Source organism: Ochotona princeps, chromosome 16, assembly GCF_030435755.1.
Source record: "Ochotona princeps isolate mOchPri1 chromosome 16, mOchPri1.hap1, whole genome shotgun sequence".
Lineage (NCBI taxonomy): Eukaryota > Metazoa > Chordata > Mammalia > Lagomorpha > Ochotonidae > Ochotona > Ochotona princeps.
The window spans coordinates 4,031,224-4,056,553 of NC_080847.1; the positions used below are offsets into that span (position 1 = coordinate 4,031,224).

Below are 25,330 nucleotides of genomic sequence, written 5' to 3' on the forward strand. Positions count from 1 at the left end.
GCAGGCAACTCAAAATACAAAATTTATGTCTTGGTCAAGCTTATCCAAACCGAAGAGCATAAACCAGGCACATGACCTTAGGAGAGGTGGGTTTTCTAATGTCCACTGAACTTGGTGCTATGGAAACCAGTAGGATCTGACAGCTTGACAATCTCTGCAGCTGTGACAAACTGTGGGGTAGTAAGGTCTTGTTAGTTCGTGCATGGAGAACGTGCAGTGGCACTTGGAAATCTGCTAGAAATGCAAATCCTCAGGTCCCTATCCACACCAGAACTGGGAAATTCTGGGAGTGAACCCAAGAAATAATAATAGAACTTAATTCACACCAGTTTCACCATTTTAAAGTGTACACTTCAGTGGCACTTGCTGTATTTAGTTTGAATAAACATCACCCCTATCTGGTTTTGGAACATTTCTGTCGCTACTGATCGAAACCCAAGCTGTTACCCTTGGTTCTGCCATTTCCCACGCTCCAGCTTGTTGGCTTTTTGACTCCATGGATTTGCCTGTTCCGGACATTTTTTGAAAGCAAAATCACACAGTGCGTAGTATTTTGTGTCAGGTTTCTCTCACTCAGCCCAATGCTTAATAGGTTCATTGATTGTGTTACACAAATTAATGCTTCACTTCTCTTCAAGGCTAAGTGATACTCCACTGTACAATTATGCAACACTTCATCAATCCCATGATATGCTGGTGGACTTTTGGGTGGTTTCAACCTTTGTCTATCATGTGTATTACTACTCTGTTCAGCTGTGTGCAGATGTTTGTCTGAACACCTATTTCCTGTTCTCTTGTGGACATGGGGTCTTCATTTCTGTGAATTCTGCATCCGTGGATGCTACTAATTATGGATTAAAAAAAGTTGTAGAAAAAAATGTGTCTACACTTAATGTGTACACTCTCTTTTCATGCCATTATTCCATAAGCAATATAGTATAACAACATTTATCCAGCAGTTATGTTGTATCAGGTATTGTAAGTAATCCAGGGATGATGCAGAGCATACAAGAAGAAATGCATAGGCTGAATCCACATATTGCACTATTTTCCATGAGATGAGGGACTGGAGCATCTTCAGAGTTCAGTGTCCACAGGGGAAGGAGGGAGGGAACAAAAGGACCGCCCTCCGTGGATACTAAGCGATGGCTGTGGACAGCTAGGAGTGAACATACTGGGCCCCATGATAATCCTACATACTGAGATACTGTAAAATGATTTCCACAACAGCTGCCCCATTATGCACTTTCAGCTGTTGCCTTTTTAGAAGCCTTCCTAGTGCTTCTGATGCAGGTGAGATAAAAAAATACAATTCAGGGACTAGCAGCCCATTCATAACTTACTTCCTAGTTATAGAAATGTAGAAACTGGGCCCGGCACAGTGGCCTAGCGGCTAAAGTCCTCGCCTTGAACGCACTGGGATCCCATATGGGCGCCAATTCTAATCCCGGCAGCTCCACTTCCCATCCAGCTCCCTGCTTGTGACCTGGGAAAGCAGTCGAGGACGGCCCAAAGCTTTGGGACCCTGCACCTGCGTGGGAGACCCGGAAGAGATTCCTGGTTCCCGGCTTCAGATCGGCGCGCACCGGCCCGTTGCGGCTCACTTGGGGAGTGAATCATCGGATGGAAGATCTTCCTCTCTGTCTCTCCTCCTCTGTGTATATCTGGCTGTAATAAAAATGAATAAATCTTTAAAAAAAAAAAAAAGAAATTCAGAAACTTAGGCCCCATGCAGACCAAACCAGTCAGATTCCTCACATCTAACAAGATTCTCAAACATTTGTGTTTTGGAAGGACTGATGCAGGAGAAATCCCTGAATTCCTAAAACATTTCTAATTATCACTCAAACAGACCAGAGGTAGGATGGCTTTTCTTTCTTTCTTTTTTTTTTTTTTAAATACGGTTTGTATTTTTATACCCACCACTTGCCTGTTAAGTCTTTGATAGCCTAGAAAAAATGGGACGGCAATAGAACCTGGGGTAAAATAGACCTAGATTCAAACCCTGACCCCTTGGCTCACCAGGTGTATAAACCTGAATGAGCGAGAGCTTGGTCTAGAAAATGAATTCCTATCTGCACCCAGCAGGTGACAGAATTAAAGTGACTCCAGGTGTATAAACATCTAGCCCAGCCCAGCATGCACAAGTTCACTCAATCTGGCTACATCCCTTTGCCCCATGATAGCTGGCAAGGGTGTCACCGCAGAAAATCTCAGCCTGGGCTTCGTGTCACACCACTGAGTCACTAAGGAATAGGCTGCATGTTTTGCCAAATAATTCCCTTAAGGCATCCAGCTTAGCAAGATAAAGTCCAGAAATGATCTTCCGGGGACCAGACAATGCTCAAGGCTAGACCCACCAACCCTCCTGGATATCGTCATCTTGTAGATTCCCTCAGATGGCCTACTTTGGTATAAAGTAACTTACCTATTTGAAACAGATAGGTGTGGTGGGCAGGAATTCTTACCGTTTCTCAGTACAGAAGGTCTTATCTGTATGCCAGTAACTACACCCAACACTGAGAGCCCACAGTGCACTGATATCAACAGCCAAGATCACAGGGTCTCAACTGGAGGGTGACTTTGCTCCCCAGGGGCTCTGGCTGAAAACTTGTCACAACTTGGGGGGGTGGGGTGGGAATTGCTCGCCTTAGTGGATTGCAGACATCCCTGCTGTTAAGTATTCAAGAGTGCACAGGAAAGACCCCACCCCTGCTGCAGAAAGAATTCTCTTCTCTAAGCTGTCAATAGGGCTAAGATTGAGAAATGTTCCTAGCTCTCACCAGCCCTAATGCCTTTGACAAATACCACCCAGATGCTGTAGATGATAAAACAGATAAATGAGGTGACCTGGCCCTGTTTGCCCAGCTGGGTAAGAGAGGAGAGAGATTCTAACCACCTTGCTTCAAACTCCCTGAGGCCTGAGTCACTGCACAAGGTATTATTCACAGTGATCTCTGTTTCAGACGTGGTATGCAACAGTACACAAGTGTTTACTTCAGGATTTCTTAAGAGGACAAATGGCCAGATAATGCTCTTAGATCTCCAAAACAGAAGGATTTCCCAACTGTCATATGCACCTCTAAATTCCTGTGATCCTTGGTTAAATATTTATCCAAGTGCCTTATCAGGATTGAGGTTAATAAAAGGTGAGCTATACTATTTGCCTGGGAAGGACAATAAACAAGTTACCACATGGGCCCAGGTCTCCTGGAGTGGGCGTAGGCAAATCTGGGTTATAGAAACCAGAGAGGAACAGACTTTAAACTGGGAGAAAAAAAAATGTTTGGGGCCCGGCCGCGTGGCCTAGCGGCTAAAGTCCTCGCCTTGAAAGCCCCGGGATCCCATATGGGCGCCGGTTCTAATCCCGGCAGCTCCACTTCCCATCCAGCTCCCTGCTTGTGGCCTGGGAAAGCAGTTGAGGACGGCCCAATGCATTGGGACACTGCACCCGTGTGGGAGACCCGGAAGAGGTTCCAGGTTCCTGGCTTCGGATCGGCGCGCATCGGCCCGTTGCGGCTCACTTGGGGAGTGAATCATCGGACGGAAGATCTTCCTCTCTGTCTCTCCTCCTCTGTGTATATCTGGCTGTAATAAAATGAATAAAAATCTTTAAAAAAAAAAAAAAGAAAAAAGAAAAAAAATGTTTGAAATAGGAATTTATTAGGAGCATATGATATGTCATTAATTGAAAAGAATTAACTATCGACTCATAGAGAGAGCTAAGTGGGGATTGTAGAAACATGCAGTTAGCACTGTAGCAAGCAAATTCTGATGCCTTGTTAAGGAATCTGGCAGTTGAACTATGAAGAGATGTCCTGAAGGAATGGTCATATGACCTGGGGCAGAGGAGCCTTGCCCTGACAGCTTGGTTCTGGGTACTGGAAAGTCCAGGCCCATGGGAGCTTGGGGGTCAACAGACTCAGGATACGGTAGATGTACCTCCCTTTAGAGAAATTGGTGTGGACCCAGAAACCCAGGCCAAACCATGTATTTTTCTTCTCTATTGCTGCTGTAATAAATTATCACAATCTTAGTGGTATAAACAATTCAAATGTACTATCTTATTCTTGGAGAGTTTTGAAATCACTGAGCCAAAAATCAAGGTGTCAGCAGAGCTATGTTCCTTTTGGCAGTGACACCTGCATTCTTTGGTTCAGGCCCATTCCTCATCTACACAGCCAGCAGGATGCCATCTTTCAATCCCTCTCTAGCTATAGCCCTGCTGCCTTCCCCTTATAAACACCTTTGTAGTTGAGTTAGAACCCCACCCCTCTACACACACATCTGGATCAGCCAGGATAATATCCTTAGCTCAGGGTCCTTCACTCAGCCATATCTGCACAGTCCAATTTGCCATGTTAAAGTCACTTAGTCACAGGTTCCAAGGATTGGGATGTGGACATCTCTAGGAGCCATACTTGTACCTACTCACAGCATCTCTACTCATTTTGGGATCTAGTTGGTTTACAGCCACAAACAACTGAAACAGATTTACCAACTCCAACTCAGCTGCCTCTGGCTGATCAAAGACTCACACTAAATCTACCCTACAGCATTCCTGTTATTCAGGAGATGATGGACAGAATTGATGGACTCTCTGAAGAACCGTTCTGGTAATACCTGACTGCCTCTCCCCTTCCATGCTCCCTGCTTCAAAATGAGAAAAATCACAGCAGCAAACTACTCCTAAGCAAGCACACTTCCCAAAACTTTCAAGACATGCATTGTCCAGTTGGCCTCATGTTGGATGTTAAGTTTTGCACATCTGTCAGTTCTTATTGCTTTTTATACATATTTTGAATTTCCTAATCCTACTATGTTACACTCTAGTTTTTTTTTCTCCTATTCAAAAATCTTTCCAATTTTTCACAAAACCCTCCAAGAAAGGACTAAGTTGCTTATTTTGTTATCTGCTGAATTCCTTTGTTCCTATCTAAGAGGGTATTAGGGCCAGAATGGTGCCCCTCCCCTTCTTCCTGTAAAAATCCCTGTCAGAGCTTTAGCCCTGACTCCTGTGTTGGCAGGTGGGGCCTTAGAAGGGGTGATTAAGCTTCGATACAGTCAGAGTTCAGTGCAGCATGACTTGCAGCCTAATTGGAAGAGGAGGAAGCATCAGGGGTGCACACGTGCTGACAGAGGTTCAGTCACTTGCACAGGTGATGAGGAGGTGCAAGCCAGCAAGACAGGCTTCAGGGGCAGTCAGCCCTACTAACATCTCCATCTTGGGCTTCCTGCCTCCAAGATTGTGAACAAAGAAATTTCTGTTGTTTAAGCCACCCCATCTGTGGCCCTTTGTAATGGAAGAAAAAGCAAACACAGAAGCCATGACCATCTTTTTACCAACTCTCTGTCCTGCCAGATGCATCTGCCTCCTAGCTCCTCTGATTTCTTGCTGTTATTCAACAACTCTATAAAATACCATGGGTAGTTTCTGAGTCCCACAAGAGATCTTAGTTTTAGGGTTTCTCGGGGACAGAAGGATTAAACAATGTGATGGAAGAAAACTTGATGCATTTTGTTGAAGTTGTAGAAGAAAGGGGAGAAGGACACAAAGATGAGTGAATCTAAGCAGGCTCAAGGCTCTGAAACTTGAAAAATAAGAAGGGCAGAAGGAAGTCAACAGGGCAAGGTGTGCAGGCTGATAGCAAGCTTGGTTGCACATGTTGACTCAGTGATAATTCCAAGTGGAATGAAACAGTAAGGCTGAGTGTGAAGAATTTGCACAAGGAAAGGTTGGGAATAGGAGTGAGATGCTTGATTGAGTTTAACACCCAAGGCTTCCCTTCTGTGGAAATAAATGACAATAAAGCACAGCATTCTGGCTTGAAACGAGTTCTAGAGGCCAAACAGGAGCTGCACCATGGGAATCTTCTGCACTGAAAGTCCTCCCTCACTCATTGCTTCATTCCGTTTCACTTTCACACAGTTGGCATTTTTTATTCACTGAACATCTGCCACATGCCAGATACTGGGCCTGCAGTAGATACAAATATCCTACATGTTAGCAGCAACAAAAGGAAAATTCTAGAAATGAACAGGCTGCTCAAAGTCAGGAAGAAAGAGAAAAAAGTGAAAAGCACCGTCATCGATGTGCGGCGGCGAAGGCAGTATTTGGTGCGTGAGTGAGGCGGGAGGGTGTGACACCCTGCCAGATGATCCAGGCTGTACCAGGAAATGGGAGAAAGGTCAACCTTCTGCAGAAGCCAAAATGTAAAAGCTTAGCAAAATATTGCAAATGTATGTAAGTCCTCTGATTTTATTTTGCTTCAGCAAGGAAGCATAAAACAGGAAATACTTTGGGATTCTCATACAAGCCAAAATATAATATCATTGCTTCTAACTGTCCTAAGTATCCCTCCTTCCCTCTGTCTCAGTCTTTTTTTCTTCTTCCTCCCTTTCTGTCTTCCTCCTTCCCCACTGCCCTTGCCTATGCATTAGGGCAACTAGCTCTCCTCAGAGACACATGGGGTTTCAAGGATGTCACTGAGGCAAAAATCAGAAAGGGAATATGATGAGCAACAATCATGATTTAAGAAATACAGCAAGCCTCTCCAGAAGAAATTTTTTCAAGTGTATTGTTCATATTATAACACACAAACACATCCCCCAAAAAAAGTAACCAAACAAAAAATCCAGATGAATCCTTTATTTTGTAAAAAAAAAAAAACAAAACCTTCCTTTAAACCAAATGACCCAACAATGAGGAGCTGTGTCATCTCTTGGGAGACAGAATCCTAAAACCACACTCAGGCCTTCAAAGACCCAAAAGACAGTCCTGTAGGTATTCCCCAAGGCTTCCCCCAAAGCTGAGGAAGGTTCCAGGGGAAACTCAGTTTAAAAGCAACTCTCATAGGAGAAAAGGGGTGGTGCCACATGCATGGGCAACATGTGGGGGAAAGGGACATTGTTTGGCCCTTGACTCAAGGTGTTGCCTGTTGTTTGAAGTGGAGAAACAAGTCAGGTGCCCAATCCTGTCCCAGCTGTGCAGAGGAAGCTAAGAATGCTGCACAATGCTGGGAGCAAAACAGGCAAACCCCAGAGCCTGGACAGCACGAAGGCAGGAAAGGTATTTGCCGACTCAGTCCATAGGGGAACAGAGTGTGCTGAGCTCATAGAGGGGTGAGAGAACAAAGCTGCCGACGCTACTGTTTCCCACAGCACATGATACCCCTCCAAACCCAGGGAGCTTGGACGCTTGCAGTCAGGATGTGAAAATGTGTAAGAATCCTCTATCCCCAGCAATGAGTGCATGACTTAGAAAATAGAAAATGTTATTCATACAAAGACTTGAAAGGAGAGAAAAGTTTTACAGTGTTAAGTTCAACAGTAGGTCCACAATCTCATGAGTTTTGCGCCAGCTTTGCCTTTCACATGCCTGGCTATCTAGTTCAACCCAAAGAATGTAGGCACCCTCATGCTGTGAGAGGCACCCCAGGACCCCAGGAGAAAAAGTCAACTTACCTCCCATGCTGCTGATGTTTACCAGCCTACCCTTGGATTTCCTAAGGAGAGGCAAAAATGTCTTTGTGACATGTACAGCTCCGAAGAAGTTCACGGCCATGCACTTTTTGTATTCGTTCATGGGAATGAGCTCCCCATCTGCAGGGAAGCCAATGATCCCAGCATTGTTGATCACAGCCCACAGCCCTGGGGACAGAAAGCAACAGACTTGAGGACAGGCAATGTTAGAGAATACAAGCATTTTCGAACACTTCAAAATCTGGAGTCAGATCTAGGCGCACCCCAAATTCTTGAGCCTCAGTGTCCCTAAATACCTAAAACTATCTTATGCAGCTAGGTAGGAAATCAATTTGTGAAATATTAAGCAAAGTGATCTTGCAAATTCCTTCTTTGGCCTAAAACTTTTTTCCAAAATCCAGGAAGCTGGACATTTCCTATGTATGGGAAAGACGGTGAGTCATGGTGAGTCAAGAGCATGCAGTAATAGTTGTGGCTGTAAAGCTTCAGAAGCACCCACTTTCTCTTTCTGCCCCCAAAGGAGGGAGAAGAGACAGAATAATATCTTTAGGACAATGTAGTGTGACACAACAGCCTGTCTTCCCTTATTCCTGTGTTAGAATAGAAAATGAGGAAATGAAAAAGCAAATTCTAAGACCTGAGATAATGGTGGGAATCCCTGATAGAGGTTTTGGGTCATTTTCCCTGAACCCCTTGTGGTGAGGAGGGACTTCCTTAAACACAGGTCATAGACCTCAGAACTAGATATTCTTAGCTGGGCGTCTGGCTGGGACCACGGGATCTGCATTCCTAATACAACCAGGTGATTCTGATACTTCTGGTCAAGTCATTCTTGGAGCCCAGCATGAGTGACTTCTGACCTTCATTGCACATGAGCAATACTTGTACAGCTTGAAGATCCTAGCAGATAGGCCACATTCCAGTTAAATAGGTCAGAAATTCTGATTGGGGCTAGAAGAGGGACACGAACACTAACAGCTGTAAAAATTCCTTAGGTAGTCCATTGCACAACCAGGCTTAGGAGCCACTTCATAAATGGTAGGAAAATGTAATGCAAAAGCTCTAGGCAGTGTTTGGGTAACAGGGGACATCTGGAGCAGAAGTGAGAGCCCTGAATCCTTTTCACATTAGAGAAACAGAGATAATAGGCTCCAAGGTGTGTAGACAGACCTGAGTTTCCAAGCCCTCAGAAGGGGGTGACAGTGGGCCTTGAAAAATAATTCCCAAAGCACCAGCAATTGGTGTTGACAAGTGATTTGTTTGAAATGCAGATTCTTAAACCCCCACTGTAGACCTGCTGGATCAGAAACTATTGATCAGAAAGTGTTCCTGAGGCATCTGTGATAGAACACACTTTGTAAGATCCTGATGCCTGCCCAAAAGCAAGGACCCTGGCAGAGAAGCCAAGTCAGTCTGCATAGTAGAAGGGGAGGCACCAGCCCCAACAAGGCTGTCTGATGGCAACAAGGAGTGGGTGGCAGAAACCTGCATGAAGACTGGCAGACTGCTGGCCCTCTCAGCTAGGGCCCGTGTGAAGTGCTGACCATCAAAGACCAAGTGCCCTTCTCTAGGAATGCCCAGCTTACTTAGCAGAAACTGGGTGAGGTTTCGAATGATTGAGATGGTTTTTGCCACATGACAGAAGGCTGGCCTAAAAATAGCAGCTGAGCTGACTTGTAGAAGATAAAAACCATACTTCCCACACACCATGGGTGGATGGTCTGACCCTTACACAAAGTAGTGATAGCAAGCATCAGGCGAGACGGTGCCTGGCAGGTGGTGAGAGCTCAGCAACCATTAAGCTGGGGAGAGTGGAGAGGGCATCTTGTTCACAGCAGGCATGTTTCTGGCCTGTGCAGCCTGATGTATACCTTTGGTCAGTCAACATGCAGTTTGAGAATGTCCTAGGATGAGGGTCAGCCAAGTTTCTCTATAAAAGGCCGGATACGGAATGCTTTATCTTTGCCGGCTCGGCTGCCATGATGGTGTGTGCCAGTGACATTTTATTTATGGACACTGACATTTGAATTCTGTGTCATTTTCAACATGTCAGAAAAAAATTTGCTCATCTCTTTTAACTGCTTAAAAAATGTAAAACCCGTAGCTCACAAAATGGGTGGTGGATCCAGAGAACATTCTTTAAATAACAAAGTAAAGGAAGTAGAGGGCAATGGGGGATTGCTAGAGGTTGAGTACGAGTGTGGCAGTGACACGGTACCATGAGAGTCTGGGGATGTGGGGATGTAACCCCACATCTGCCAATTCCTGCCACAGCTGGCCAATAAGTCCATTATACCTGCAGGTCTTGATAACAGTTGAATAGTAATCCATGTTAGTTAATAATTAACAGCACATAAATGCTAATTGAATACTATGCCTCACAGGCACAAAGGACAGTTACTGACCCTCCGGTGAGAACTGAAGCTTTCTTATTTCTCTGAAGGCCCCAAAGGGTTCATTAACAACCACTCTTGTTCTGCTACTCCAAGTTCTGAGGCTTGAGAAGCTGAAAGTCAGAGAGACCCTGAGGAGGACAGAATGTGTGCTGGCCACTCCACGTCCAGGATGCTGGGCACAAACCCAAAGGGGTTCACACCTGGAAAGCTGCTCATCACACCTCTTCATACCCAGATACAATCACAGGATTTCCATATCCAGAACCCCCTGCTTTTTCATTTCAGTAGGACCCAGGAGCATCTCTAACAGATGTCCCTTTAAATAGGACACCATGAAGTCAGACCCATAAAAGAGACAAGCTCAACTCCATAGCAAATGACTAGGCTGGAAGAGCTGCCTTTCTAGAACATAACTGCTTATTGATAAATTTGCCAAGAACCAGCAACCTATGTTTCCTCTTCTCTCTCGTTTTTCAGATATTCAGCAAATATATACTAAATTCTAGGGATGGAGAACAGGAGTCTTTCCTGGTTGCTTACCTTGTGCTAAGGGCTCTTCTGAAGGCTGTCATATAATGGTTCATCCTTCAACTACAAAACAAGGCAGCCACTGTTACTCTCCCTTTCCTGGGAATGTCATGTGTAAGGAGGATGTAAGCCAGAGATGCCTGATACCACAGAGCTCTAAATGAAGCTAACAGAAGAGAAAGAAAGACAAATGGCAGAACTAGCAAATAGTGATTTGTTTAAGTTCCTAGATTCAGCTAGGTCAACAAATCCTCTCAAGTATGTAAGCAAATACATTCTCTTCTTTATGTTGGAATTTTTTAGCTGAGTCATGTCACTTGCATCTGAAAGAGTCCTGTGAGGCACATGGTTCTTGTTTTCAAGGAAGTGAATGGTAAAGAGTGGGAGGCAAACAGATATTTATAATATTGTGATAATAGAGATACATTCAAGACATACGTAAAGAACATTGGGAAGGGAATATAATAATGCAACCGGATCACCAGGAAAGTCAGGCAGATGTGGGAATAGTACCTGCTGTTAGAGAAAACAAGAGTCTTGGGAAAAGAAATTAGAATTGAAAAGGAAATTCTAGTAAGAGGATGTTGAATGTGCAGAGGTATGAAAGGAATAGTACACTCTTTTCTGGAAACCATTTGGAATTTACTAAGTGTATCCAGCAGGCATCTCAGATTAAGGTTTGGCAGGGGCCATGATCCTGAAAAGCCTTCTGAGCTTTGGGTATTCAGGTTGCCATTCTTGGCAGATAGGAAGCCCTTGAATCAGTCAAGGAATGTCTGACAGAGCAGTTCACCGTCCACAGGCCTAGCACTTGGGAGGAATCCAACACATGGAAGCTCTGTGTGGAGATGGCTGGCACTATAGGATGTGCACACTGTAGCACTCTTCTCCCTTTGGCAAGATACAGGGAATAACAGATTACAGAAAGGCCATTGTGGAACCCAGATGGGAGATAATGAGGGCCAACACTCTACCACAATTGCCAGGTCAAAAGGACTGGACAATATATTCAAGGAGGTGGAGTCAACTAGACTCAGTCTACAAGGTACAGGGACTGGGGATAAGCTGCGGGTCTCAGTGACCACCAGATTGCTGACTTGAATGTGTGGTTGGACAGCAATAGCAGCATCTGAGACCTAGAACACAGGAGAGGAAACTGATTGGCAGCAGGGGAGGAAGATGAGGAGGTGAGATTTTAACTTGTTGAGGTTGCCTCTAGGTTATGAGTGGGAGACAGCTAGCAGGCAACTCACAAACCTATAGGTCCAGATGTGTGAAAGAACTAGGTTGGTATTAGAAACTTGAACTTACTCACATGAATTAATGTTTCCTGGATGTGGTTAAACATTAGCCTGTTCTGTAGGGGGAGAGACAGCTGGATCCCCTCCTACTGGATTTGAAGGTTAGAGACACCTAGCAGGAGGACCCATACAGGGCCCAAAGCTTCAAAAAAATCCCATACTGAGTTTTACACCTATCTTTTTTTTTTTAACAAGGGACTCAGCATTTTACTTTTATTTCACTGAGGTCCCCTGAGTCACACAGCCTTTCCTGAGCCCTAGCACACACAATTGAAGGCACTCCCCAGGTGATTTCAGGGTGTAACTGACCTGAGAACCCTGGTATCAGGAGAGATAAGTATAGTACAGGGAATGTGGAGTGGGCGGCGCTTTGGGGATGGGGCCCTGAAAGTGTTCATGACAGGAGGAAGTTGGTGGAGGAAGCAGAAAGAAGAACTAAAGAGTAAGAAGGGCAATGAGATAGAGTGACCCCAAAACTTAGGGTGTCATCAACATACTTTCACACCATAGAGAGGTTATGAGCTTGGTCTTCAGGATAACACTGACAGGCTTTGAAAAGCCAGGCAGGGTAGCAAGGTGAGAGTCAGCAATCAAAATTCAGGATGAGGAAGGAAAAACGAAGGGCAACTGGGCTATGTAGACCCCAGCCCTGAAGGAACAGAGGAGAAAAGGCAGTGGTTAAATAAGGATGGTGACATGAACTAGGTTTGTTGAAGTTGGGGGAATCTAACGCGGGATAATATTGCCCAGTTGAAAGCCATGGGGGTGAACAGGTAATTTGTGGGAGGGTGATCAAGAAGAAGGGGAAGGGAATGGGATAGGGAATTCTGTGATTTCATTAAGGTTAGGTCATCTCTGAGTCATTCCCTATCATAGTATCCATGGAGGCCCCAGTCAATACAGATGTCCTCTGGGCAGTCAGTGGTTGGAGTGATGTGGAGAACACAGCCTCAGAGGCTGGAGGGAGTAGGGAGTTGATGCGAGGGGAAGAGCAGTACCTTTGTCCTTCACCTTCTCTGTGACTTTGCTATGAGCATCCTTGACCTGTTCGGGTTTGGTGACATCCATCTGGAGCACAGACAGGCGACTGGAGCAGTGTCTTCGCAACTCCTCCGCCCCTGAGCCTTGTTCATTCAATACCCCAGCGAACACCGTGAAGCCCATCTTGTCCAGATGTTTGCAGATCTCATGGCCAAACCCGCAGTCGCTGCCTGCAGAGAGTCAGGGGAGGATGAGGTGAGCTCCAACCGCAGGGACAGGAGAAGTCATGTATTAGGGAAAACATATCACACACTGTTAATCTGTGCTCTGCAGATAGGGGGTCCTGAGGAAGTGTTTGGTTTGCTAAAATGAGAAATGGGCAGAAAAGGCATTACAGATGCATTTCTCAGTCTAAAGAAAGGGGAGAAGCTATAACTGCCCAGCATGGGAATATGTGGGTAGAAGAAAAGAGTAGAGGAGCCCAGGGGTGGCTGGTGGCTGAAGAACATGGGGGAAACAGGAACGTCTCGTGGGAACTTTGGACATGTACCTCTACTGGGTAGCATTTGTAGGATTTGGACCTTCATCATTGTGTGACATCTGTAGTCAAATATTAATTTTTATTTTTGAAGGCAATGAATGGGGTTGGGCATGGCCCAAAGAAGCCTGCTAATTCTGGATTTCAAGAGATGAAACCTATAGCCACCTGTGTTGTTCATTTCCTCCTTGCCTTGGCCCACCCCTGAGCCATTGAGTGGACATTAACCCTGGGAACAGAGAGCAGAAACCAGGCAGAAAGTCTCACACACTTGGCTTTGTGCAGATCCAACATAATGTAGCATGTCAAATACACATTAGCACTGCCAGAATTTGAGATAGGAGTTCAGCCAATCAGTTGGAAAAGTGTTATAGAACCTGGAAAAATTATTTACATAGATACTTGGGATTCCACAGATGAAGACAGACATATAACCAGCTCTGAGCGTCTCTGTAATAACCTGATAATAGTTCACACAATTCTCCAGTTTTGATGATAAGAAATCATTTCATGTTGACTGTGTCATGTGATCTTTCCTCTAAGCCTTGAGTGACTTCCCTCATCAGCAGCTGGGAGATTTAGTCAAATCCTAAATCCAAGTCCATGACTATCCCTCATTCTGGACTACCACATTCTCCTTCCTCTGCCAAAGCAAAGACAAGAAGCACATCAGATCCAGGGGCCCATCATCTGCTCCCCACACTTGGCTCTCACTTTGGTATGTTCACAGACTTTTTAGACGTGTCACCACTATTGATACCAGGTCTTCCCCTATCCCACGGTGGTCCCTAAGATGACAATTGTCCTGTATAATTTTATCTCTTGAGTGGCTGATTGAACCATGGTCAGTCAACCTACTCTACTCAGAAATGTAAAACTGTGGCTGCAACATGCCAAGCAATCTTCACTACAGCTTGGCCCAAGCTATTGTCTGATAGTATCCCCTTCAAAACTGAAGTGTGACAGCTTTGAGGATTAAGAAGAGGGAGCCTGGGGCCCAGAATGGTAGTCTAGTGGCTAAAGTTCTCGCCTTGCATGTGCCAGGATCCCACATGGGTGCCGGTTTGAATCCCAGCTGCTGCGCTTCCCTTCCAGCTTTCTGCTTGTAGCCTGGAAAAAGCAGTTGAGGATGGCCCAAAGCCTTGAGACCCTGCATCCATGTGGGAGACCTGGAAGAAGCTCTGGGCTCCTGGCTTCAGATTAGCTCAGCTCTGACTGTTGCAGCCAGTTGGGGAGTGAACCAGCAAAAGGAAAATCTTTTCTGTGTCTTTCCTTCTCTGTGTAAGTCTAATTTTCCAATAAAAGTAAATAAATCAAACAACAAGAAGAAGAAAGTGGGGACCTGGCTACAACAGCTGCTGGCAAATGCCAAAGTGAGGCAGGCCATGTCAAACTTGGCCGCAGCACTGACCAGCACATGTTAAGACTGGGTAAGGTGGTCAGAGGGCGGAGGTGGTGGTGGCAAGAACACTACAGGTGCTGCAGGGACTGCCCTGCTGGGCTACTGTTCCCGCTGATGAGCATGTGAACTGGGGCCAGGGGCAGACCAAGCTAGGCAGAGCTACAACATCTGTTGGACTGCATGTGAGCTGAGTTATGGGGAAAGCCAGGCTGGGCTAACTGACTGTCACTCACCCAGTAGTTCATGCATGAGCCAGAGTAAATGCAGGCTGGTTGGGCTTTACTGCAGCATCAACTGGCAAGTGCTGGAAATGGGGGCAAGCCCTGCCAAGTTAAACTGCAGAACCACCAGGAAAATACAAGATCTGGGGCTGGGAGTGAGTCTAGTAGGAAACTGTGGGCACCTCTCTGATGGATTACAGCTCCCACCAATGAGCATGAGAACCAGGGCAGGAGGTAAAGCTGGCTGGAAGGGTGGTAACACGTGACAGCATAAGTGTGGGCACAGCAGTGGGGTCAGTTGGGCTGAGCCAGGCTGAAACATCCATTGGTGTATACAAAAGCTGAATGGGATGCAGGACAGGCTGGACAAGTCTGCTACATATACCAACATAAGTAGGAACAAGGGCTAGAGGCAGGCCTGGTGGGAGTTTTAAGAGTTTACTCTGACTAGGCTGTAGTTCCCAGTGGTGTATGTGAGGGCCAGGTGTTTGGTGGGCAGTATTGGGCTGGGTCACAGCATCCATCAGCTTGCATAGTGATGGGGCTGGAAACAACTGACCCAACAACTGCAACTGCCAGTATGTGTGTAGGCTGATGTGGGTGATGGACTGAGCCATACCTCCATACTGGCAAACACATACAGGAGTCAGGTCTGGGATCACCTCTGGTGAGGTTTCTTTGGGGACCTCCCACACCCAACTGGACTTCTGGACTCAAAAGTCCAACCACAGGGAAAATTGCAGGGTTTGTGGAGTGCATGTGTCAGAACTGGATGTTTTCAGTTGCTGAAGATGATGTAGTGGACAGCATGCCAGGTGTACATGGGAGATACGGCAGTTCACTGGGGCCTGCAGAAGACATCTAGTACCATAGCAGAGGATAGAGGGCAAAAAAAATTGGACAACTCTCCCAGCCAAACTTTGACAGTAAGTATCTGAGTGAATGGAGATACTAACATGGACTGTGTCAGCTAATAGACCTTGAAGGATTTTCTCATCCCTGAAGCAATGAAATCAACATTTTAGAACTATTGAAACCATTTAAATGATACCCTCAGAGCATGCTCCACATCAGGGACCCTGGGATGACCACAGGTGGCTGTCCCCGATTCCTGGGTCTTGATACATTTGGGATGCTGGGTACAGGTTCTCGCCTTCTCTCCCCTCTTCCCCCACACGCAGGAAGAAAAACAGAAAGAGAGACAGAGAGAGACTAAGCCCTTCTATCTCCTGGTACCCTCCCAAAGGGTCACACAGCCAGAGTTAGGCCAGTCAGAAAGTGAGAGCCAGGAGCTTCTTCATGTCTCCCATATAAATGCAGACTCAAGGCTGTGGGCCATCCTCCACCACCTTCCCAGGCCATTATCAAGGAGCTGGATTGGAAGTGGAGCAGATGGGACTAGAACTGGCACCCATATGGGTTGCCAGTGCCACAGGCAGAGGATTAGCCAGCACCACCATGCTGAACCCAATTAGAAACCCTTTCAAGAGGGTGACAGAGACATTCCATCTGTTTTTATTCTGCCTTTGGCCATGTAAGGATACAACCAGAGGGTCCTCATCAGTATCAACACTGTCTTGTACTATCCAGCCTCCAAAAGTGTGTTTACGTTATAAGGTCTCCAGTTTTGTGCTATTCTGTTAGAGCAGCACAAATGAACTAGGCAACTCAAAGGCCATGAAACACAAGAGCTTGTAGACAAAGTGGTTGACTGCTCCCTCTAGCGTGTGAAGCTAGAGGTCAGGTCATCCCTAGAGCAATGAGGCACAGTCACAAACAAAAGCAGAATCCCCAGTCCAAAGATATCCACAGAAGTAGGCTCAGGGTCACATTCCAGTTTCTGGAGGAGCTTGCCATGTAACACCCACAACCCTATGCCATGCCATCCTTGCCCTCTCCTTAAGTAACCTAAACTCCATCTTTTTCACCTTCCATGGACACTGGAACTAGTGGCTGCTTTTGGGCAGATTTCTCAAAAGGTTAAGTGTAGGGTCCCCAGTAGAGCTAGCAGTCCTACTCCTAGGGGTCTGCTCACACAGGAGCCTGTCACAGATGTTTATAGCTGCATTATTCAATAACAACAACAACAAAAGCAAAATACTGATCAAAGATCCATCAGCTGATGAATGGGTTGGAAAATGTAGTCAATTGACATAGTGGAAGGAATGGAGTACCCACACCTGCTGAGCCTTGTAAACATTCTGAGTGTTGGAAGCCTATATAGCAGACAAAGGGAGAAGACATTGTGATGCTGACCCCATTTTTATCAGGCCAGAGAATGAATTTCTAGGCATTTCTCAAGGTAGTGTCTGTGACCAGCTTCCTGAGTCCAGAATCTGACTGCCTTAGGAAAGTTCTTACCAAAAGAATGGCTCAACTGGCTAATCCTCCCACTTCAAGCGCCGGGATCCTATATGGGTATCAGTTTGTGTCCTCAATGCTGCACTTCCCAATCAACTCCCTGCATGTGGCCTGAGAAACCAGCGGTGAATGGCCAGTGCCTTAGAACCCTGCACCCATGTGGGAGACCCAGAAGCGGTTCCTGGCTCCTGACCCCTTGCTTTGGATCAGCTCAGCTCTGGCCACTGCAGCCACTTGGGTAGTGAACCAGCAGATGGAAGATCTTTCTGTTTCTCCTGCTCTCTGTAAATCTGCCTTTCCAATCAAAACCAATAAATCTTTAAAAAATTTGCACATGATGGTGCTATATGCAAACTGAGTGACAATCAAATTAAATTTTATGCAAGCTATGCAATCTTGGAAAACAGCAAAAGTTAAGAAATCCTCCTCATTCTGAAGAATATATCTGCAGAGAACCCCCTTTCCCAAAACAGGAGATTCACAGTTGCTCCCTCATTCACCTCTGACCCAGAAATTCCAGATTCCTTCCTTTTCTCATATGTGATTAACTGTACTACATGTTCCCACTGACCAGCAGGAAGGGACATTTCAACCTAACTTTAGCATGAATTATCTTCCCCTGGTCTTGGCTCACCCTCAGCCAGAGCCGGCAACAGTCCCTTCTTTGAAGCTTCACAAATACTCTAATGCTGCCACTCCTGGTCTTCCACCTTCTGTCTACTCTTGTTTATTCCTCCTTGTAAAAGCATAACTATTGTTCTGTTAAAAAAATAAAAACTCTTATTTTATTTGAAAGGCAGAGTTGCAGAAAGGAATAGTGAAAGTCAAAGAAGAAGGTCTTCCATCCACTAGTTTATTTCCCAAATGACCACAATATCTGGGGCTGGGCCAGTCTGAATCCAGAAGTTAGGAACTTCTTTCAGTTCTCCCACATGGGTGCAGGGGCCCAGGCACTTAGGCCATTTTCCATTGCTTTCCCAGGTGCACTAGCAGAGAGCTGGTTCAGAAGTGGAGCAGCTGGGAACTGAGCTGGCATCCAAATGGGATGCAATGCTGCAGGTGGCAGCTTTACCCACTAAGCCACTGTGTTGGCTCTAAAGCAAAGCTATTTCTGCAGAGTCTTTAAGATATTAGCCACTCATATGGCCAGAGCATTCCCATGGCGGAAATGTCCCCAACTCCCCTGCTCCTGCATAGCCCTTTCAATGAAGTTCCCTTAACCATTTCCGAGCTTGTTTTTATTTGGCAGTGATTTAATAAACCAAAGTTCATGGGAGACCCCATGTTTGTGTGCACTTGAGAGGTAACATAACATAGTCACCTGAATGTAGCCTGACCTCATCCCTACCTGTGCAGCTCTGGAGAGCTTCTTCAACCCATCTCTGCCTAAACTTCCTTGTGTGTAAAATGGGCTTTATAATGGTCCCAACCCCAGTAAATACTTTTGAAATGCAAAGTAGAGCCTATTCCAAGCAATTAGTCTCCAGGCCATGTTTGAGAAATAGTTCTGTGTCATTTTTTGTGGATATTACTATTATTATGGCATGTTTCTCTCTCTCTCTTTCTCTCTCTCTCTCTCTCTCTCTCTCTCTCTCTCTGTGTGTGTGTGTGTGTGTGTGTGTGTGTGATGTTCAGGCATTGAATCGTGTTGGTAGATGGAGAGTTTATTTCTCATGGTTTGTCCTTCAAACACCTCAGTGAAGACCCAGGCTGTCTGATTCTGTCACTTCCATGTGTGAATCTTGGGAAAAACACTCAAAACCACAGAGAACTATCACCCCTTCATGGGCAAAAGGTGGTTATAATGATACCCTGCTCCCAGGGTCACCTGGAAGTCCACGAGACTGTGTGTCACACGAGGGTCAGTGTGTTGTAAACCAGTGTTTACCAGTATCGCGACACTGACCCAGGCATCATTTCTGCTTTCCTATGTCAGAGTTCAGTGTGAGTCCATGAGAGGTCAGAGAGCCTTGGGAAAGTATGTACCTGGGGAGCCACTCCCTACAGTTAGCATAACCCCTGTGTGCCCTGGAAACCCAGAGAAAAGTCCAGGGCTCTTGAGAAGGCAGAGGAGTTTTGTAAGAGTTATCCAGCAGTGGAAATAATCATACTTAGAGTAAACTGTGTGCTGAGTCCCTGCCAGCTGCATGCCGATTCACTTGTGAAATCCTCCCAGTCACCATGGGAAGTAAGTCACTTGCTGTGAGCCAGGTTGTAAAAGGGGACAACTGAGGCACAGAAAGGGTAAGTCATTCAGTTAGGAGATAGCAGAAGCCATTGGAAACCAGGCAGATTTGGAATATAAATGGGGCTGTAACATATCCAAGTCCTCCACAGCACAGGGGACACAGTAGGTAGTCAGTAAAAGCACATGTGGCATTAAGAAGGCACTGGAATGTGAGTGCTATGAGCATAGCAAGGGGCCCTTTGTCCCTGGTGTGGAGAGCATGCTCAACAAATGTTTGTTGAGTTGGCTGTGTACCTCAATAGGAATGCAGTAGACTACGCCACAACATTTGGCCCATCTTGAATTTTTTAAAAGTACTATGAATTGTAGTTTCAAAATGTCTTTAAGCACCTGCCACATAGGGGTGCTGTATCATCTGGTGAGCAGAAATATCCCCATCATTTTTTAGGTCAAGTTTAAAATTAGGCAGGATGTGAATAATATGAATTTGGGGGTTCTTTGTGTCAGGTCTTTCAGATAGAATGTACCCAGCCTATCAATACAGGCCTGGCTGTTGTCTACAGGTGTCCTCAGATGCAAGCAGGCTCCCTTGGAAGTTCTCTGCAGAGAAGGAAGAGGGAAATTTGCAAACCTGGAAAAGTTTCTAGTCATTATTAAAATGTCACAAAGGGTTTGGCATCGTGTTGTAACTGGAAAAGGTGCTGCCTGCAATTCCAGCATCCTACATAGATGCTGGTTCATGTTTGGAATGTTCTATTTCCAATCCAGCTCCCTGCTAATGGTCTGGGGAAAACAACAAACGATACTCCAAGTATTTGGTCCCTGTCACCCACATGAGATCAAAATGCAGCTTGTGTTTCCTGGCTCAGCCGGGCTCAGTCCTGGCTATTTTAGCCATCTGGGAGTGAACAAGTAAAAGTCTCTCTCTCTCTCTCTCCATGCTCAATAATGATATTAATAAAAGAAGGCATTATCCAAACCTCACCAATCAAGAATAACTTTTCTATTCCTCTTCTAGGCCCTTATTCGTAGTGGACACACACACACCCCGAATAGTAAGTTGGACAAGCACAGCTTGGGGGTCTACCAGGTATCAGAAGTTGAGGTTTAAACGTTGAGTTTCCGTTGTCCCATACCATGTAGTTTGTAAAAATTTGAACTCAGAATCAGGAAGTTTCACCTGAAAATGGAGATCAGTAGTTTCTCTTGATTAATCTGGAGACAGGACAACTTTAGGTTTCCCTTCCCAGAAAGGACGTTGGCAGAGGCTAAGGATCCCACAGTGCTCATCAGGAACACAGCATCCACATGCATAACTTACTAATGCCACCTGTCTGACCTCTTTTAAGCCCAAGTCCCTGATGTACATTGTCTCTCTTAGAGAGCTCATCTGGATCTAGTTTTCTTTATCTTGTTGGAAACCAGCAGGGAACCAACGGTGAAAGGACATTGCCCTCCTTCTTTTCTAAGGCTTAGCCAGTATACCAGATAGCCACCCTTACACTGACACTGCCTATTCTCCATAGAAATAGATTAAGATTTTTAGAAAGATGTTAGATAAGTAGTATTAAGCTCTAATGGATTTAGGACTTGCCTGAGGCTCACATAAGGCATGGCTCCTAACCCAGAAAGAGCAGATATTTGACACCCCACCTTTGTTGTCCACAGCACTTTTTGAAGATAGTCACTGTTTAGTGGAAAGGCCTGGAAATAGCTAAATCTTTCATGTCCATCTTTGAAGTCAAAGCATTTTTTCCTGGAATATAAACTTTCTGAATAACTATGCTCTTGTTATTCCTGATTAACCTGAGCAACTGATATGGCCAGATACCAAACACTTGTTTAAAGCTACACAATGGGATGTGCTAGAGGCAGATTTGCTCTTCCTAAAGAGTGTTCTTTTACTTCTCTGGCTCTATTACTACTCTGAAAGGACCCCCATTATCTAGGCAACAGAACACACCCCACCACCACTCTTGGGGGGGTGGGGAGGGGGTGCGGGGGCGGGTGGCGGGAGAGAAATACAACAGATTTGTTCTCGGTGGATGTGAGAAAACAGCTCTAAGCATTACTGTGGAATAAGGAAGCAATCAAAGTGACCCAGGTGGCTGGATCCCCAAAACACAAGCCAGTCCCAAGGCATCTCCTGAAATCCATCTGATCCACTCTCTGCCCTGCCCAATTTGTAAGAATTCATCATCAATTTCTCCCAGCTGCTGTATCTCCTGGAACTCTATTCTCCTATACACCATCACTTTCCTCTGGTCTCTCAAGCACAGTGTCTTCTCTCTTAATTCCCATGTATGTTCAGTACTATGCCTTCCATCTCAAGATTTTGACAACTGTCTGTATAGTTCCTTTCCTGCGACATATGGCAAAAACTAAATCCAGCCCCTTAGTCTTCCACCAGATCACCCTCAAGCAGGTGATAGGTATTATCAGGCGCAAAATTCCTGTTGTGATTGTCCATGTTTTTTATACTACATCTGCCAAAGGCGTACATAAAGCAGTATGCCACACCATACACCAGTGAAGAAGCCTTGCACCTGACTCATAATACTGACCTCCCCCAAACTGGTGCTGATGGACATGGTGTGTGACGAGCTGAGGAAGCCAGAATTGCACAGACCACTGGTCAGGGCCAGATGCCCTTAGAGCTGAACTGAGTCCTTGGGCAAAGGGGCAAGCACTCCCTATTGGAGGACTTAGAGGGCTCAGTCAAGACTTTTTGACTCAATTTCTCCTCAGAGTCTTTGCAATGACCCAGGAGATGTTTTTTGTTGAAAGAAAACGAGAGACCTACCCAACAGCTGGTATTCATGGCAACAAACAAAGGGACAGTTCTGATTCTCACTAGTGATCAATTTTAACCTCTGAAATTACTTCTTTTCTTCACTTTGATTCATTCATTCATGGGGTTTCTAGTGGTAGCTAGACAAATACTGTTTTCTCCACAGAGCTTACTATTTAGGACAGATTCTCAACCTGACTACTAGAATCCATAAAAATGTCCATGCTCACCCCTCACACACAGAATCTAATTTAATTGGTCTTGAATGGGATCAGCCCTTAATGATAACAGTTGCTAAATCTCTCTAGATGATTCCAAAGAGCAGCCAGGGTTTCGGACCATGAATATAGGGGAAAGATTCACAGTTAGATGTGATTTTGTCCCCAGGGAGTGTTGTGTAATGTATGGAAACATTATGGGTTGTCTCAACAGTGAGGAATTTCTGGCATCCATTGGGCCAGGGTTCATGAACAAAATCCTACACCATATGGACTGCCTCCAACACAGAGAATGGTCTGGCCTCAAATATTAATCATGCTGAGGTCGAGAAACCCTGGACCAAGGGAGAAGACAAACAATAGATAAATCATCACAATTCTGATGGATATTATCAGTGGAGAAGTCCTAGGAATGATAGACTCAAAATATCCTCTAAGCAAACACTCACTGGGAAAAAATATGAGCAAAAAGAACTAGGTCACACCTATCAGAGAAGGAATTCTATTGAGTTATCTACTGTTCTAACTCCCATGCCTAAGAGACTGCAGGCATATTGAAATTGCCCGATTATATTTGTCAAATGATCAGTTTGTTTTCTTCAAACGTATAAGCTCTGAGCAGTTGGCCTAGTGGTTGAGACATTCATTTCCCACATCTGAGTTCCCAGGTTCAATCCAAGTTCCAATCCCTAACTCGAGCTTCTTGCTCATGCAGGTCCTGAGGGTCAGCAGGGATGGTTCAAGTTACTGGATTCCTGCCACTTACAAAGGAGTCCTCCATGACATCCTTGGTTCCCAGTTATAGCTCTAGACATTTGAGGAATGAATCAGTGGATAAGAGTGGTGTGTGTGTGTGTGTGTGTGTGTGTGTGTGTGTGTGTGAGAGAGAGAGAGAGAGAAATTTAAAAAGAAATTTCCAATTAAAAAAAGTGCCAGGGCCTGCCTTGTGGAATAACAGATAAAGCTGCCAGCTTCATGCCAGCTTCTCATATGGGCACTGGTTCAAGTTCCAACTGCTCTTCTTCTGTTGCAGCCCCCTTTTAATGCCTGGGTAAAGCAGTGAAGGATAGCCCAAGTGTTTGAACCCCTGCACCCACAAGGAGACCTAGATGAAGTTCGTAATCCTGGTTCCTGTCTTCTGGTTTTGAACTGGCCCAGTCCAGGCCACTATGGCCATCTTAGGGGTAAACGAGTAGAGGGAAGATTCCTCTCTCTCTCTGTCTCTCTGTGTATGACTCAGACTTTCAAATAAATAAATATTAAATATGTTTTAAAGTATTATAGTTTTGGTACCATCACCTTTCTCATAGTTTTATGTTGTTATCCTAAACCCATTTCCTGAATACAATGAACCCCTCCTAGTGATTGTCCATGCCCTGCCATCCATCAGGCCCAAGTGGCCAGCCCTATATCCCAAAGGAGTCTTTGAACAGAGCTTTCCTTTGCCCTGTGGTTTTACTGACCTCAGAACAAAATTCAAGTTTTCAAGCCAGTTTCAAATGCTGCAGGATTGATTTGGACCAACATAACCAGGCTTATTCCCCACTGCCTTATCCACTGTGTTTTCTGAATTTCTTTGGTGCTTACCTGAGAGACAGAGACAGAGTGGCAGCAGCTCCTATCTATTGGTTCCATTCCCAAATGTCAGCAATGGCCAATGCTGGACTGGAGTCGAACCCAGGAGCTGGAAAGTTAAACCAGGTCTCCCACACTGGTGTCAGAGACCCAATACTATCTGGAGCCATCACTACTGCCTCCCAGGATCTATGTTAGCAGGAAGCTGGAGCCAGGAGCCAGCCAGGTATCAAACCTATAGCTGTGATGTGAAACTCAGACACCTAGACGGCTAAGCCGACAGCTTCACTGCTAAGCTACATGCCCACCCCAGCTTGCTGGCTTTTCAGAGCAAATGCACTCCTGCGGCAGCAGCACTGAGATTAGGGAATAGAACCTGACCAGCTCACCAGAAACCTTCCTGTGGCTCTTTCAGGTCCTCACCAACCCCCAGAACTTACCACTATCCTGACAGCATACGATATTTTTGCCTGATTTTTATTAATTTTTAAAAATATTTGTTTTACCTAAAAGTTATAGTTACAGAGGGAGAGAGAGACAGAGACAGAGAGATCTTCCATCCACTGGTTGACTCTCCCAAATTAGCTGTAACCAGAGCAGTCCAAAGTTAAGAACCAGCAGCTTCTTCTGGGTTTCCCACATAAGTTCGGGGGCCCAGGGCCTTGGGCTATCTTCTGCTGCTTTCCTAGGAATGTTAGCAAGAAGCTGGATTGGAAGTGAAGTAGCTGGGACTATAACCGGCACTCACAACAAATGCTAGCAGTGTGTGGGTGAAAGATTAGCCTACTACACCAGTGCCCTGACCGCCTGGTTTTTACTTTAAATAAATAGAATAGTATGTCAAGTCTCTTTTTGGCTGGTTTATTTTCCTTCTTTTTGCTCATTCTTCTCTGTTTTCATGTGGTTATGTTAGGATTCCAATGAAATAGTTAGCAAGAAAGGTTACAAGTTGAAATAGCACTAGTAAAAGCATGTTAGGCAACTACACTTAAAAACCAGCACAGTGCCACATTAAAAAGTAAATTTACTTAAGATTATTCCAACACAGAGTAAGTGAAACTGCTCAGAGGTAAGGCCAAATTGCTGCATTACCCCAAGGTGACCCAGTTCTTATGCCCTACCATTCATTATCTGTGGTTTTATCCTCACAGGGCAAGTTGATTAATGTCCCTTTGGGATTTTTTACAGGGAAGGTGCTTCCCAACTTGTCAACACACAGCCAAAAACTCACTTGGCTACTTCTAACATACAATGGGAAAAGTTGCTACTTGCCAAATTTGAATAAGCATTCCAAGAAGTGTGTGATTTACAGCAGTCCTCTGTTTTATCTGTTTTATTAATAATTCTT

At 45.2% G+C, this 25,330-nt stretch overlaps 1 protein-coding gene across 1 annotated transcript in view; it reads right to left on the bottom strand.

The window, feature by feature from the left end:
• Positions 1 to 25,330, bottom strand: part of HSD17B2 (hydroxysteroid 17-beta dehydrogenase 2) — a 62,863-nt gene that overhangs the window by 12,229 nt on the left and 25,304 nt on the right. Inside the window, exons 2-3 of the mRNA XM_058674519.1 lie at positions 12,706 to 12,918; positions 7,465 to 7,650 (exon numbers count right to left, since the gene is read on the bottom strand). Coding sequence (XP_058530502.1) covers positions 7,465 to 7,650; positions 12,706 to 12,918 — 399 coding nt within the window. The remainder of the gene's footprint in view (positions 1 to 7,464; positions 7,651 to 12,705; positions 12,919 to 25,330) is intronic.